Raw genomic sequence first — 15,722 nt, 5'->3', positions numbered from 1 at the left:
CCAAACGGCTGGCGCGCTATCACACTTGGGCAGAGAGACAGCCAGAAGTCTCCTTCCAATAAGGTCTCCTTGCGGTAACATTTGCTCCCCTCCCCGTGCCAAGCCCCAGCAGCTTCTAATGGGTCTGCTTGGAGCCAAGCCAGCTCAAATGCTGGTACAGAACCATGTAGCTCCGTGTAGGGCTTTCAGAACTCCGGATGGGAGTTAGGATTCAGCAGAGGCCTTCTTCACCACCGCCCTTCCTCCAGGGCTAAAACCGCTCTGCTCCCTGTTCTCCCTTACCCCAAAACATCCCCTCTCCGTCCCCATTCTGCCCACTCCTGACCTCCCTGCCGAGTTCTGGACTTACCCCAATCAGCTTTGTCACTGGTGGAGCACTACTGGCACAGCCTTTCCACCAGCAGCATTGGCCTCCACACGTCCCCAACATGCTTTATGGAATGTTTGTGACAGCATGCACACCTTTCACATCTGCAGGAGCCGGTTTAGGATTGGGCTGTAAGATTTCCAGGCAAGGTGCCACTGGACTATAATTTTCTGTGGTGGATTACTACAGGGAAAAGCATAGGAGTGGTGTGGAAGCCAAGCCATAAGAGAATATCTTTCCTGATTGAGTCATACAGCAAGCAGCCAACAGCCTGAGGACTTGTGAGACCAAGTCCCAGGGAGCTGGTAGGAAAAAGCAGCTCTGCCATTGGAATTTGGAGAAGGGACTTGGGAGAAGCTCATATCTCTATTCCTTTAATCCTATGTAAGTAAAAATGAAGCACATCTATCAGTATGAGGATGCAAAAAAAAAAAGAGCAGACAAAAGAGAAAAAAAAGCTTGGGATGAAAGGGAAGGCAGACACTGAATCAGTTTAAATAGTTAGACAAGGGGGTATCTGGAGAGGGATGTAGTTTGGCCTAGAGAACATACTCGTAATTCCAATGCATACTCTCACTTTACATACCTGTACACAGAAGCAGGAAAAGCTTAAAGATGCATGTAGATAATCAGTTGTGTCAATTACTCATATGTGCATATAATTATAGGAACACATGCTGAAAAGCTATGATTAGCCATGGCTTTCCTGTGCATGTACTGGGAAGGTTTGGCCAATCACAGATTCCCACACATAGACCAAACATCACACAAGTTTATCTATTTTTTTCATTTATTTGCTGCATTTCTACATTCTGCAAACTTCTATTTGTTGTCCCATAGGACCATTGAAGCAGATCAGACCATAGAACAAGATATAATAAAACCACAGTAAAATATTCAGTAATCTATAAAAAGACAAGTCAAGAGTCTAAGCAGCTTATAAGCAGTGACAAAAGAACTGCAAAAATTTCAGCCTTGCCCCCCCCCCAATACTTGATTAAATTTTTTAAATTTAAAACATCTTTACTAATTCCCTAAACTCCCCTCCCTCAAAAGATTGTGCATGTGTGTTTCACGGTCTTTCTTACACGCAATTTTTCGCATTGCAAAATAATCATATTGTGACATGTGGACCAAGAAGCATTTAGACTTGTGCCAGAAACTGTTGCATCTTTCAAGATTTTAAAACGAATCTACCCACCTGGCTGTATTTCTCTGGTACAGAGGACCAATGCCAGCAAATTCTTGTGATTGGGCTGTCAGACAATTTACAAGACTGTGATCTGTTGCTATGGAGCAGTTATTCTGCCTGCATATTGTTTTGGTGAAGACAACTTTATGACTTTAAAGGAGAAAATTCAACCTCATACTCTAGCTCGAAAGGAGTGCTGTTCTGTTTGCCGTAATGTTTCAGCAGCATTTCTTTATGGTATGACTTCAAACTAGAAACACTATAGAATGAGTAAAATATTAAAATAGATTAAGTTTTTAAATGAAAATTTATAAAGCAGGCCTATACATTTTGTTGTTGTAAAGGTTACACCTATCCTTGAGTATTTCGGGGGTGCTAAATTTAAAAAATGGTATCAGTTTTTGCATGTTTGGCTCTAGTTTTGGGGGCATGGCACATCCACCTTATATGCTGATTCAAGCAGATTCCTTGTGAGGAAGCCAATGCCATGGCTTCCTCATAAGGAAACTGAATCAGCATAGAAGGTGGCTATATTGTACCCCCAAAACTTAGAGCAAACTGGGTAAAACTGATGCCATTTTTTGATTCAGCACTCCCAAAATATAATTCATTCAAACATCCTTAGCAACTAAAAAGGACTTTTGTTTGTTTATTTGTTTTTTTGGTAGGCCTGTGTAATTATAAATTAAATTCCTGCTCCAAAGATTTTGCTCTTTGGATTCAAATACCTTACCTGCATGGCGTTTGATGGGTGTGGTTTATGGGTACAAAATTCAAAATTGTCTTACAGCTTAATCCTGTCCCCCAGTACTGATGCCAGCGCAGCCGCACTAACAGAGTGCATGCTGCATCCAGTGGGGGGTTCAGACAGCCAGCAGGTGGTAAACTGCCTGATCACCTATGGGTCCCTTTGGACCCACACCAGCCATTTTGTTGGTGTAGGTCTCAGGAGAGAAAAGGGGCAGAGCAGTCTGAGAAAGATGATCTGGTACACACTGGTGCTTCTATCCCCTCATTCCCCTTTCCTGCCCCCTGCCCTTCCCAATTCACCCTGAAACTCCTCCTGCTTTCCCCACCCACCGAGGACACGTCTCCACCTCCAACTAAATGGCAGAAGCTTTGAGAGTTGCTGCTGTGCCCACCACACAGCTGCCCATTTGTAGCAGCAGCCCAAAGCACGCTATGGCAGTCCAACTTTTGCACTACTGGAAAGCTCCCTGTGATGGCAGAACACGAGTTCCAGTGGTAAAAGGTGACCATAGGATTGGGCCCTCATTTTGGAAGAAATATAAAAGGAGGCTTATTCTGAGATAAGTCTGACTTAGATCAGCATTCATGCCCAATTATTTGTGCAAGCCATATAACACTTTCTATGCCCACCTATGGCTCTGACTGTCCATTCATTCATGTATTTTACATATGTTGTTTTGTGCGTCATAAAATTTAACCCTCTTTGTTGTCATGCAACATTACCTTTTAATATTAAGAAAAGGGTTAATTACGAATCTTTAGAAATCCTGAGGATTTTACACACTGCTAAGTTATTTATTTATTTAATATATTTGCACCCCACTCTTTAGGACAATTCCTCCCTTGTGACTCAATTTTCAGTGAGGTGTAATCTCAAAAGTTGGGCTCTTGTGTTGTTTAATGTCCTTTGTTTCTACTAATTCAGAAAGCTGTAACACTGCACACTGCAACCCATACCAAGGTAAGGAAGCTTTGCAGATTTCTTCCCAGCAGTCATTGTCTATATCATAGCCCACCACATCCTGAGTTGGAATCTCTTGGGAATCTTGCCACTTCTTCCCTCCAATGAGAAGTGCAGTTTCCTCCACTACCGCCAAACCATAACTAAACCGATCATATATCAATGGTTTTAAACGTGTCCACTGATTCTGGTCAGGGTCATATTTTTCAATTTCAGAAAATGGTTCGTAGAGCCCTAAAAATGTAAAGATAGACTCTCTGATTGTGGCCATCTGATGCCCAAATCGAGCAATGCTCATTGGGGCTTGCTTTCTCCATTGCCCTTCCCGTGAGTTCAAAGAATACAAATCTTTACTTGTGTTACTTTGATCCAAGTATTTCCCACCTGATATATAAATAGTGTTCTTGCAGACAGTACCAGCATGACCATGCATTTTGCATGGCAAATCTTGAACCTTTGTCCACCTGTCTTGGCTAATGTTGTACACTTCAACAGATGAATGCAATAATCCATTCTCACCTTGCCCACCAATTGCAAAGATGGTGTTTTCTAGGATGCAACAAGAAAACCGACGTCTCTTTTCTAGCATCCCTGCGGCTTGTATCCACTTGTTGAATCTGGGATCATAGCGATGAACTTTGTTGGAAACTGTCAAGGACTGATTTTTAGGATCACTTTGCAAATCTTCAATTTCTCCCCCTAGCACATATAGAAAGTTTCCAACTGTACACACACAGTGATTTTGTACTCTGACTGGCACTTTCGTTAAAGTTCGCCATTTGTGATTATACACATCAAAAGCCACCACATCACTGATGGGTCCTTCACCTGCAACCCTTCCTCCAAGCAGAATAATCCACGTCTTCTGGTTTCTCAAGGTGCTGTACTTATCTTGTAGGATAGGCTGTCTAAAGATAAGCGAATGGTAGTTGATTGCTTTTATGATTAAGCATTTTGTGGGGGCTGTTAGAGGCACTTCAGACTGAGTGTAGACCTTTCTCAGATCTTCCACTGGAATAAGACCATAGCGTATATGCTCCAGTAGACTAGTAGTGTGTGTTAACCTTAATTTATCGTGTTTCAGCCACTTTAGCAATAGATCTAGTATGTCAGATTCTTTCACCATAGGGACATCAGGAGATTCCACTACTGCTTTCAGAGATCGGAAGTTCAGCTCAAGCAGTCCAGCAAAATCCACATCCAGAAGTTTCCAGAAATTAAGAATGAGATATTTTTCTGTTGCTGCTGAAGCATCTGGAAGATAGAATTTTGCAGCAACATTAGCAGAAAAACAGCAACTCTCCAGAGAAAGATTGTTAGCCAAGTATTGGCTACACAAACCAATGGCCTCTGTCACTTGCAAGTAGGTGGCAGCTTCCAGAGTATCCTCCAGACTATCAAAAGACAAGGGCAACCAGGAGGTATAAATGAAATCCAGCACATGTTGCAGACCTGTGGCTGAGATGATTTGCAGGTGAATAATGGAAGCCTTTGATTCTTTAGTATAACTCTTGAACATGGCCCTGAAGTAATCACTTGAACAGGCAAGTAGCGATTTGTGAGCAGGAAATTCATTTTCTTTCACCTTCAACAAAATATCGCAAAGCAAACCTTCAGCTCGGAGTGTCTGATACTGAGACAGCACAGCACTACAATGTCCTTTGCAGTAGGACAGGAAGTAACTCATCTCGCAGAATAAAATGCTCTAAAGTACCTTGTGCCAATAAAAAGCAAAGTGCATCCACTCAATAGAACAAGTACACTTGGTGGGGAAGCTTCTGAAGAATAACCATCAACTCCTTCAGTCAATCACAAAGAAAAAGCCACTTAATCATTTTACATCCTTCTCCCACATAGCATCCTGCTAGTACTTTGTCTCAGGCATTCATTCATAATGCTGAATCTAGTTAATGTCCTTCAGACACTTGTCTCTCTCACCTCCATTTCCTGCTTAAGGATAGATGGTCCAGAGGAGATGAGAACAATTGCTTGGCCAGCATCGAGTAACAGATGCATGGGTGAGATAGCATTAAGTGACGCTTTGTGTCAGCTCCGATGTCTCTTGTGGCCTTTCTTTCTCTTTTAAGCTGATTAAATAGATCATCTGTGGCTGCCGGTGCATCACGAAAGCCAGAGAGCTGATCTTTGCTCCAGCTTTTGCCGGTGCTCTGTATTTCAGTCTTAGACAAGTTTAGCTCTTATTCCCCAGGGCCAACAAGCCACGTATGGTGATCTCTGCTTGTAGGAAGTCTCAGCTGAAAATCAAATCAGCACCTACAGATTAGAGCTGGAAGACTTTGCGAGCATACAGATCTTTAGCTTTGAGTAGAAAGACAAGCAAAATACTAGGATTAGTCAGTGCTTTAGTCTGACATGCTTTTTGGAGCCCTTTGGTTTATATGATATCAACATAACTCATAGTGACCAGAATAGAATGCAAACACTAGCCCTCTTGTCATAGCTGTCCAAGTGTTGAACTGAGATGGGGGGGGGGAGAATGAGAGAAGGGCGGGGAGGGTAATGCAGTAGTTCAACAAGGAGTATGAGCCAAATTATCTGACATTAAATGACCTGGATGGAAATCACAAGGGTAACACATTTCTTCAGAGGAGGGACACAAATAGAACTGAAGTTATGTCATATAAAGTGAGATCTGTTTATTGTGGGATCTTGGCATAACTGAGTTTCAAGTCAGTAATGGGTGAACTTGAACTTCCTTGGACAGATTCCACAGGGTCGGTTTGAAATGGAAGACCATATGTAGCCAAATTAAGTACAAGTAGATGGAGATTAGCAGTGATTGTCACCCGGGTATTGGAACATTCATTTCTCCTGAAGGGCTATAAGCAGCCAGATGTACTTACACACCCTGGTGGCTTGCTTCTGAACACCTTTGGATAGATATGACTGATATTACTCTTTACAGCTTTCATTCCAGGTTTTAAAAAAAAAGTGCATGAATGAGGAGGCTTTCCTGGACAAAACTGATTTGCAGGGGCAACAATACTTTTGGACAGAAACTCCTACTCTGCCTTTACTGGTAAGTTCTAGTTTTTGTTAGTACAATAGGTTGACATTAACTATAGTTGCTTTGATCACATACTTGAAACAATGTGCAAAGTTTCTCACTTGATTTATACAAGATAGCTGTGTTTCTTCAAAATGCCTGTTTCATTCAAATTCAAATTTAAAGTGTTCTGACTGAAAAGACAGTCATCATGCACCAAAGGGAATGTACCACTTTTCTGATGTGACCTGTTTCCTGCTCCTTAGTTGTATTGATATTGGCCCTACAGAAAGTTAGGGTAAAATAGCTGCAGTGTCTTCTCTTCTAGAGCATTTGTTTGTTCCAGAACAAATGCTCAGAGCAGTCATGTGACAGCTGTTGCTTGGCTGTACTATTTCAGATTGTATTTGGGGAACTGCATATTTGAATGCTTCCTCATTAAAAAGCAAACAAACTGTGTACAAAAACTAATACTTGGAGCTCTAACCTAGTCTTTGCCCCAGTAAGCTAGTTTTGTAAGTATAGGGAGTTATCTGAATAAATGGTGAGTATTCACACATGCAGGTACCTCCCTCCATCTCAAGGAATGGCTGTACCATGCAACTCTCTGATTCTTTCCTTTCTTTTCCTCTCTTCACACATGACTGCAGCCTCCAGTGGTGATCTGCATGTGTGAATGAACCATTACAGACTACACACTACAGACCACAGACACTAAAGTTAGAACTTCCATATCATCTTGCACACCAGGCATTTCAGTGAAATCAGTTCACACACAGCTCAAAGTCTGCGTGTCTCTTAACTGTTGATAAGAAGTAAAATGAAGCAAGGGTGCCTTCAGTCATACATATGTCTTGATAATTCAGGGTCCTTTTTCATAGAGAATGTCCCAAATGACATTTCTCTCTGCCTCTCCTCATAGACATAAAAATGCATTGTAAATCAAGATGCCCATGCAAATGCATGTGGGGAAAGATGTTCCAAAGTGATATTTAGAAAACTGTAGAAGTTGTGAAATTTCATAGGAATACATTGGGAATTCTTTGTTGGACCACAGAGGTGCCTTGGTGCTTATATTTTGCTTCTCTCCCTAGTTCCAGAAGATACATTAATGCATTGAAATGTATCAGAAAACAACAGGTGTTGTCATGAATTCATGTCATGTTTAATTAATATTATGTCCTAAGGATGCAATCCTAAGCATACTTATCCAGTAGAAAGTTCTACTTCATATCCAAGCAAACACATTTAGAATTGGGGCATAAAAATCCTTTTGTGAGCACTGTTCTGAATCTTATCAAACTTACTTGGGCTACCTCTGAACCTCTCAAAATCCATTCATTCACTCATCACTCTTCAAGCATGTTAGATGCTCCTTGTTTCTATTATCTGTGGTTATTGGGTTCACTTCAGGCAAGCCCTAACCATGATTCCCTCTGACTGACCCTGTCTAAACTGCAGCCACTAGCATGACATGCCAGAGGAATCTGTATGAAAGACTCTTGGGACGCATCTGTGTGCGGCATAAAAGTTGAAGGCCTGTGGGCAGTTTATATTCTGCTAGTGGATGGAAAGTATAAAAGCATTTGTTTCTGGGGAGAAAATTGTGCACAGAAGACATTGTGTGCTCTCCATAAATAGACAAAGCAGTGCATTGAATTGTGAACCAGCCAACTCTGGCAGTATCATTTTAAGCAAATTTCTGTCATTTCAACTTGTCATTTCAACATTCTCTCCTCACTCTCTCCCTCGCTTATTTTTTTTAATTGACTTGTTGCAGTTCCTCCATCGCCATCCTGATGACAGATTTAATTCAGGTTTTCATTACCACTGGAGTGGAGTGAATGTTTCTCACCCAACAAAAAAAGTGTGCATGCATATCTCTCTGTGTGCCTGTTTGTATTTACAGAGAGGTCACTTCCAAGGATTACTGCTGTTGAAACATTATTCAATAAGCCAGTTTATAACATATTTTTATGTCTCCTACTACAACTGTGTCTTGAACATAAATGCCCCCCCTACGTAGGGACACCCCATCCATGAGGCCAATTGGTCACCTCAGGCACCAGATTGATGGAGAGCACCCATCTTTGTCTACCTACTTGTCTTTGCTCCTCTTCCTCCTTCTACTCCCTGGATTCATAAACAAAGCAGGGGACAGTGAGGAAGGTGAAATGTGGAGGGGAGGAGGGAGCTGATCTAGAACAGGGGTCTCAAAACCCTGGCCCGGGGGCCAGATGCGGCCCGCAGCAAGCCTCTTTCCAGCCCACGGCCAACCTGTTTTCCCCTGAAAGCCTCTGGCCCACTCAGCTGAACATGACCAGAACTGTGCTCTGATTGTGTCTGCAGGGTGTTCTGAGGGCCAGAGAGGTTGAATGAATGAGCCCATTCATTTATTCACTCATCTAAGTTCCATCTCTAATTTATTTATTTAAATTTTATATGTAAATTTTTTTCCGGCCCTCCACACCATGCCAGATATTTGATGTGGCCCTCTGGCCAAAAAGTTTGGAGACCCCTGATCTAGAACATTGGAGAATGGAGGAGCAGAAGCTGGCACACCATCAGTTAAGGGGGGCAGCATTTAGCATACCACATCAGGCTTTAGGTGGTCTTTGACAGGCCCTGATCTTACCAGTGCTAAGTTTGGGGCCAAGATCTAGACAAGTTGGTGCACACTTAACTGGAAGATGACACTGCAGTCTTTAAAGGGGAAACTGAAGGCACAGTTTGAGAACACAGACTGCAGTTATTATAGGCAGTGTGCCATTTTCAGTGTACTCTAAAAATGTTCCCTTTGGTGCTATCTGCTTGAATTTGGCAGGCATAATCTCTTGGAAAGTCCAAAAATGTGGCTCCTGAGATTAGAACCAGTGGGTTGAAACTACAGAGAAAGTAGATTTAGACTAGACTTTAGAAAGAATTTACTGACTGTAACAGCTTTCCAGTACTGGAAGACACTGCTTCAAGCAGTATGAGCCCTCCTTTGTTGGAGCTTTTCAGGCAGAGGATGGATGGATGGCATCCAATCCAATTTTCCAGAACCATTGTAGCCGCCTTGCAGCCCTGAGGTAGTGGAGCAAATGTTCCCATACCCTGAGGAGGCCTCTGTGACTGCCTCCCCACCACAGGATGCAGTGCACGTCCCATTGGTGTGGCTTCACTGGCACTGGAAAATTGTATAGGATTGGGCCCTACACCACCAGGTTTGTCTGCCCTTGCTTTAGTTCCTTATTCTTGAGAGTGCCAACCTGTGGAACTCTCTCTCTCTCTCTCTCTCTCTCTCTCTCTCTCTCTCCTTTGCTCTATGTGTTTCAGGATTATTCTGAAATGCAGAGAGAAGAAAAGATTGAGAGAAAAGTGAGTTATTTTTAGTTGCTTCTTGCCAAGGTATTGTTCTGTATCATGCCTCACTTCTTTGCACAGTCAGAAGTTCCAGAAGCTGCAGCACACTCAGGGTTCCATTTGGAGGAGAGTGCCCTGAAGGCTTATGATGTCTTTGTTACATTGATTTCATTTATAAATATGTAGGCTTGAGCGTTAGGTGGAGTTAGGTAGTACATGCTCCTTCTAAGTATGCCTGCATTCAGACTCTCCCAGATCAAGTTCTAACTCTCAGTCTTACCCAGAATCTGCCAAAACATGCTATCTTTTTCTTATTGTCTCTCCCTAACTCAGAGAGAGGGGAGGGGATAATCCTTTCTCTCAGACAGGTGCACTTGAGGGTTCTTGATAGAAGTTCCCATTCAGAGATCTTCAGTTATTAGCATTGTTTTGCTCAGTCTGGGACTGGAGACAGCATGAGTCTGTCCAGCCCTCTGTATGTGAGAAATCCAGCATTCTGCATTTAAGAAATCAGTTGACCTAATATTGAAAGCCTTAACTGCAAAACTCATTTCCTAATTCTATAACACTATATTTTAGCTTTTCTGGGCTGTAACACAGTGGTGTAGCACCTGTTTTGCAAACAAGAGATCCCAGGTTCAATCCCTAGCAACTCTAGGTAGGTCTGGGTAGTAGGTCCTCTGTCTGGAACCCTGGAGATGCGCTGTTACTTGGTGCAGACAGTACGGAGCTAGATGAAGCAATGGCTTGACTCCATAGAAGGCAGCTTTTTATTTTCATGTGGACAACACTCTTAATATTTGAGGCACCTGTCTCGTTTTCCTCACATGAATTACCTCCTATTTAGATGGAATAATTGGCACACATTATGCATGGTGAAAATGGACCCTGGATATGTTAAAGGGCAACTCTCTAGGGCTGCATTCTCAAGATATGATGGCATGTCCTATCACATAAACTAGTTTGAACTTAACTGTCCTAAACACCCTGGGTACAATCCAGTGCAGAGCTTAACCTTTAAAGCCTTTGCAGCCTGGATTCAAGCTCCTTGATACGTGAGCTTCCTATGTGTATCCTGCTGCACACTGATATCCAGTAGCAATGACTACAAATTATTAATGAAGCCAAGAGGTCTTTTTCTATTCTATTTTCTATTCCCAAGTCCTTGGAACCATCTCTTTCAAGAAACTGCCAGATATGGGATCTCTGTCCATTTAAGCAGATCTTGAAAATTCTTTTAAGGGCGCAATCCTAACCCCTTATGTCAGTGCTTTCCAGCACTGGCATAGCAGTGCCAATGGGACATGTGCTGCATCCTGCAGTTGGATGTCACTCATGGAGGTCTCCTCAAAGTAAGGGAATGTTTGTCCCCTTGCCTCAGAGCTGCATTGCCCTTATGTCAGTGCTGGAAAGCACTGACATAAGGGGTTAGGATTGCGCCCTAATTTGATTAGCGCTTTGACAACAGCATATGCCAGTTAAAGCTCAAGCTGCAACTTTAAAATTGTGAATTATTGTTGATGTTTCTTATTTATTTGATTGTTTTGGTATTGTTGTTTTCTGATTATATTGTTGTCCCCTATTTTGAGATATATATTTTTTGAAAGGCGGGTTAAAATGTTCTGCATAAATAGTAAAAGAACTAACATGGAATGCCCCAGGAGTTCTCTGAAGTGCTACCTGTTCCACGCACAGGGCCAGCTAGGCAGGCGGAGATCAGGGGTCTCAATGCGTGGATGAGACGGTGGTGTAGGGAGGAGGGGTTTAGATTCGTTAGGCACTGGGGAACTTTTTGGGACAAGCGGGGCCTGTACAAGAGGGACGGGCTCCACTTGAACCAGAATGGAACCAGACTGCTGGCGCATAACATTAAAAAGGTGGCAGAGCAGCTTTTAAACTGATCCCTGGGGGAAGGCCGACAGGAGCCGAGGGGCATCCGGTTCGGGACTCCTCATCCCTATGGGATGAGGATGGGGAGGTTAGAGAACAACAAGACAAAGGCAGAGTAGGAGAAGAAATTGGGAAAGGTAGGGTGATGGGATGTGATAGACGGTTTGGCACAATGAGAGGATGCGGGGACAAAGGAGCGAATAAGCAGCACATCCTGGGGCATTCCATGTATAAATGCTTTTATGCGAATGCCCAAAGTCTACGAGCAAAGGTGGGAGAACTGGAATGTCTGGTGACAAGGGAAAATATTGACATAGTGGGCATAACGGAAACCTGGTGGAATGCGGAGAATCAGTGGGATACCGCAATCCCGGGCTATAAACTCTACAGGAGGGACAGGCAGGGGTGTGTTGGAGGTGGGGTGGCCGTTTATGTTAAGGAAGGGATAGAATCCAGCAAAGTAGAGATTGAAGGTGGGTCCGACTCCACCGTAGAATCTCTGTGGGTTAAATTACCAGGCTTGTGCAGCGATGTAATACTGGGGGCGTGCTATCGTCCTCCAGACCAGAAATCGGATGGGGACCTTGAAATGAGGAAACAGATCAGGGAGGTGACAAGGAGGGACAGGGTTGTAATCATGGGGGACTTCAATTATCCTCATATTGACTGGGTCAATTTGTGTTCTGGTCACAATAAGGAAACCGGATTTCTTGACGTGCTAAATGACTGTGGCTTAGATCAGCTAGTCATGGAGCCCACCAGAGGACAGGTGACTCTGGATTTAATATTGTGCGGTACGCAGGACCTGGTTAGAGATGTAAACGTTACTGAGCCATTGGGGAACAGTGATCATGCTGCGATCCGTTTTGACGTGCACGTTGGGGGAAGAATACCAGGCAAATCTCTAACAAAAACCCTTGACTTCCGACGGGCAGACTTCCCTCAAATGAGGAGGCTGGTTAGAAGGAGGTTGAAAGGGAGGGTAAAAAGAGTCCAATCTCTCCAGAGTGCATGGAGGCTGCTTAAAACAACAGTAATAGAGGCCCAGCAGAGGTGTATACCGCAAAGAAAGAAGGGTTCCACTAAATCCAGGAGGGTGCCCGCATGGCTAACCAGCCAAGCTAGAGAGGCTGTGAAGGGCAAGGAAGCTTCCTTCCATAAATGGAAGTCTTGCCCTAATGAGGAGAATAAAAAGGAACATAAACTGTGGCAAAAGAAATGTAAGAAGGTGATACTGGAGGCCAAGCGAGGCTATGAGGAACGCATGGCCAGCAACATTAAGGGGAATAATAAAAGCTTCTTCAAATATGTTAGAAGCAGGAAACCCGCCAGAGAAGCGGTTGGCCCTCTGGATGGTGAGGGAGGGAAAGGGGAGTTAAAAGGAGACTTAGAGATGGCAGAGAAATTAAATGAGTTCTTTGCATCTGTCTTCACGGCAGAAGACCTCGGGCAGATACCGCTGCCCGAACGGCCCCTCCTGACCGAGGAGTTAAGTCAGATAGAGGTTAAAAGAGAAGATGTTTCAGACCTCATTGATAAATTAAAGATCAATAAGTCACTGGGCCCTGATGGCATCCACCCAAGGGTTATTAACGAATTGAAGAATGAAGTTGCAGATCTCTTGACTAAGGTATGCAACTTGTCCCTCAAAACGGCCATGGTGCCAGAAGATTGGAGGATAGCAAATGTCACGCCTATTTTTAAAAAGGGAAAGAGGGGGGACCCGGGAAACTATAGACCGGTCAGCCTAAAATCCATACCGGGTAAGATGGTGGAAAGCCTCATCAAAGATAGGATCTCAAAACACATAGACGAACAGGCCTTGCTGAGGGAGAGTCAGCATGGCTTCTGTAAGGGTAAGTCTTGCCTCACGAACCTTATAGAATTCTTTGAAAAGGTCAACAGGCATGTGGATGCGGGAGAACCCGTGGACATTATATATCTGGACTTTCAGAAGGCGTTTGACACGGTCCCTCACCAAAGGCTACTGAAAAAACTCCACAGTCAGGGAATTAGAGGACAGGTCCTCTTGTGGATTGAGAACTGGTTGGAGGCCAGGAAGCAGAGAGTGGGTGTCAGTGGGCAATTTTCACAATGGAGAGAGGTGAAAAGTGGTGTGCCCCAAGGATCTGTCCTGGGACCGGTGCTTTTCAACCTCTTCATAAATGACTTGGAGACAGGGTTGAGCAGTGAAGTGGCTAAGTTTGCAGACGACACCAAACTTTTCCGAGTGGTAAAGACCAGAAGTGATTGTGAGGAGCTCCAGAAGGATCTCTCCAGACTGGCAGAATGGGCAGCAAGATGGCAGATGCGCTTCAATGTCAGTAAGTGTAAAGTCATGCACATTGGGGCAAAAAATCAAAACTTTCGATATAGGCTGATGGGTTCTGAGCTGTCTGTGACAGATCAGGAGAGAGATCTTGGGGTGGTGGTGGACAGGTCGATGAAAGTGTCGACCCAATGTGCGGCGGCAGTGAAGAAGGCCAATTCTATGCTTGGGATCGTTAGGAAGGGTATTGAGAACAAAACGGCTAGTATTATAATGCCGTTGTACAAATCTATGGTAAGGCCACACCTGGAGTATTGTGTCCAGTTCTGGTCGCCGCATCTCAAAAAAGACATAGTGGAAATGGAAAAGGTGCAAAAGAGAACGACTAAGATGATTACGGGGCTGGGGCACCTTCCTTATGAGGAAAGGCTACGGCGTTTGGTCCTCTTCGGCCTAGAAAATATACGCCTGAGGGGGGACATAATTGAGACATACAAAATTATGCAGGGAATGGACAGAGTGGATAGGGAGATGCTCTTTACACTCTCACATAATACCAGAACCAGGGGACATCCACTAAAATTGAGTGTTGGGCGGGTTAGGACAGACAAAAGAAAATATTTCTTTACTCAGCGCGTGGTCGGTCTGTGGAACTCCTTGCCACAGGATGTGGTGCTGGCGTCTAGCCTAGACGCCTTTAAAAGGGGATTGGACGAGTTTCTGGAGGAAAAATCCATTACGAGGTACAAGCCATGATGTGTATGCGCAACCTCCTGATTTTAGAAATGGGTTATGTCAGAATGCCAGATGCAAGGGAGGGCACCAGGATGAGGTCTCTTGCTATCTGGTGTGCTCCCTGGGGCATTTGGTGGGCTGCTGTGAGATACAGGAAGCTGGACTAGATGGGCCTATGGCCTGATCCAGTGGGGCTGTTCTTATGTTCTTATGTTTAACACTCATTAAAAACTCTCCTTGAGTTAGGCATGTATTATAACTGTGCTGGATTGTGGCATCTCTCTTTCTAATGATCAAAGCAGCGGAATGTCAGCCTTTTCTATCATTAGTCTAGCCCAGGGGTGTTAAACATAAGGCCCGGGAGCTGGGTGTGGCCCCCGGAAACTTTCTGTTTAATGACATCACTTTCTGTCCTCAACAGGCGCCCTGAATGCTAACTTCGGCCCTCTGTATGAAACGAGTTTGACACCCCTGGTCTAACCTATTCCATCTGCTCTCATAATTGTGAGTTCGGGAGTGATGATTCTTCCACATAAATTCATGTGTCTTGTCACTGTGGCAGCAGCTTTGCCCTACCCACAAGGAGCAACTCAATGTCAAAAGGGTTGGTGCATATCCTCCACATACAGCCTGGTTATAAGGACATGGATGCTGGCAGTAGAACTGTTAATAGCCCCTCCTTAACAGTAGGAGGGTTAATAGTATTTATTGCAGTTCAACTTAAACAAAATGGAAAAGCAATAGAACAGAAGAAGCAGGATCACCAACATGCCATTGGGTATCTTCCGCCTCTGGCCCTCTCTGTTTCAGTCCCTTTCAACCAGTGCCCTTTTATGTGGAAGCCTGCCAATCCAACCCTGGCAAGAGCCAATGTGTGTATCACAAGGCCCAGCCCAAAGGGTGCTAGTGGAGAAGCCCAGGGTTCCTGAAAAGCTGGTTCTTGCCAATAGGGGGTGGGGGGATGGGAGCAAGTCCAGGCATGCCCTCCGGCTGTATGTGCAGTTGCAGCAACTGTCCTGGATCCCAGCTAACTCTTGGTGTTTTGAGGGTGTGGGCTTGGCCTGAACTCCTCTTAGGGTGGAAGATTGTCTCTTCAGGTGGAGGTTTACTGGCTGGTTTCTTCTGGCTTTTTTCTCAGCCCTTGATCCTGTCCTGTTCCTTGCTTCCTTTTTTACTTCCTTGTCTTCTTGTCCTTGCCTCTACATC

At 44.1% G+C, this 15,722-nt stretch overlaps 1 protein-coding gene and 1 long non-coding RNA gene across 3 annotated transcripts in view; one reads left to right on the top strand and one right to left on the bottom strand.

Annotated features, from left to right (window-relative positions):
- Positions 1 to 1,169: 1,169 nt before the first annotated feature.
- On the bottom strand, positions 1,170 to 5,638 carry KLHL34 (kelch like family member 34). Its single transcript, XM_066620631.1, has one exon. The coding sequence runs from the start codon at positions 4,955 to 4,957 to the stop codon at positions 3,167 to 3,169; it is 1,791 nt and encodes a 596-aa protein (XP_066476728.1). The 5' UTR covers positions 4,958 to 5,638; the 3' UTR covers positions 1,170 to 3,166.
- Positions 5,639 to 5,893: 255 nt separating this feature from the next.
- LOC136645426 (uncharacterized) overlaps positions 5,894 to 15,722 on the top strand; it is a 38,998-nt gene continuing 29,169 nt past the window's right edge. For both annotated transcript variants that reach the window (XR_010794133.1, XR_010794132.1), the window contains exon 1: positions 5,894 to 6,310. This is a non-coding gene — a long non-coding RNA (uncharacterized lncRNA). The remainder of the gene's footprint in view (positions 6,311 to 15,722) is intronic.

The sequence above is a fragment of the Tiliqua scincoides genome, chromosome 3 (assembly GCF_035046505.1).
Source record: "Tiliqua scincoides isolate rTilSci1 chromosome 3, rTilSci1.hap2, whole genome shotgun sequence".
Classification (NCBI taxonomy): Eukaryota; Metazoa; Chordata; class Lepidosauria; order Squamata; family Scincidae; genus Tiliqua; species Tiliqua scincoides.
This window is presented reverse-complemented; position numbering and strand designations above follow the sequence as displayed.

Excerpts from the sequence above, each read along its gene's own strand:
- KLHL34 (XM_066620631.1), bottom strand. The coding sequence starts at position 4,957 with ATGAGTTACTTCCTGTCCTACTGCAAAGGACATTGTAGTGCTGTGCTG.